Here is a 1005-nt window from a genome sequence, read left to right as displayed (position 1 = left end):
TATATAAATATTTGCATATATGCCTGTATAAATCGTTTTTTGTTTTATTTGATTAATTACAATAATATATGAATAATTATATTTTAATAGATATTATTAATTTCTACATACAAGAATTATATATATATATAATATATATATATTTTTTTATATTAAATAATTGTTTTGTATTCATAATATGATTTTATATTACATGTTATAAATTATATATGATTATTTCACGTGTATTTTACTTGAATAACCCGCCATTTAAAATGTAGTTAGTACATTTGACTCAAGAGGGTTATAATTCTTAATCGACATTGTAAAACTCCTATCTGCATAATCTTACTAGTGATTTCTATTTATTTTAACGAAGATTCAGAAAATATATCGTTCATGACTATCAATAAATGAAAGAAACATTGCGAATTGATTTTGCTTTATATCAAAAATTATTTACGCTACGAAACGTTTTAATACTCTTACTGTGATAAAATTGTGTCTTTGTTAAATGATCATATGTATTAATATTTATTCTAAGTGTGAATTTGTCATTTCTACTGTATTAATTTATTAATGACATTTGAATTTTAATATATCAATCAAGAATAATGGGTATTGGCCTCAAACCATTAGAATTCACGGATTGCTTAACCGATAGCCCTTATTTTCGAGAAAATCTTCATTATCATGAACGTGAATTGGAGAAAACTAGCCAACAAATTAAACGACTTATTAAAGAGGTCAAAGATCTTTTAATAGCTGCCAAAAGTAAGTTTTCATCGTATGTGATATTTTATAGGCATTTTGTAGGCAACAGCTGCTCTTATCTTATTTAATTTTATTTTCATATTTTTTAATAATTAATATTTTATTTAAAAGTAATATTATATAGAATAGTATTATATAGTATATGTATAATATGTAATATTAAACAATTTTGTAATTTTGTAATTTTTTCGAAGTATAAGTTGTTTATGGATTTGTTATGTTTATTATATTTTTATTTTCTAACAAATATGT

The 1005-nt window shown here is 21.6% G+C and overlaps 1 protein-coding gene across 6 annotated transcripts in view; it reads left to right on the top strand.

Moving 5' to 3' along the window:
- Nucleotides 1-1005, top strand: part of LOC102674784 (rho GTPase-activating protein 26) — a 10098-nt gene that overhangs the window by 1567 nt on the left and 7526 nt on the right. For 2 of the 6 annotated variants that reach the window (XR_004150166.1, XM_031509541.1), the window contains exon 1: nt 594-753. Coding sequence is in view for 3 of the 6 variants with exons in the window: in XM_031509541.1 (XP_031365401.1) it covers nt 594-753 (160 nt within the window). In the remaining 3 variants the exon portion in view is untranslated. Of the gene's footprint in view, nt 1-377; nt 758-1005 lie in introns of those variants that run through there. The other 4 variants (XM_006613749.2, XM_006613751.2, XM_006613752.2 and 1 more) reach the window with 4 other exon arrangements.

The sequence above is a fragment of the Apis dorsata genome, unplaced genomic scaffold (genome assembly GCF_000469605.1).
Source record: "Apis dorsata unplaced genomic scaffold, Apis dorsata 1.3 scaffold_162, whole genome shotgun sequence".
NCBI lineage: Eukaryota > Metazoa > Arthropoda > Insecta > Hymenoptera > Apidae > Apis > Apis dorsata.
Note: the sequence above shows the minus strand (reverse complement) of the source record. Positions and strands in the feature narration are given on the sequence as shown.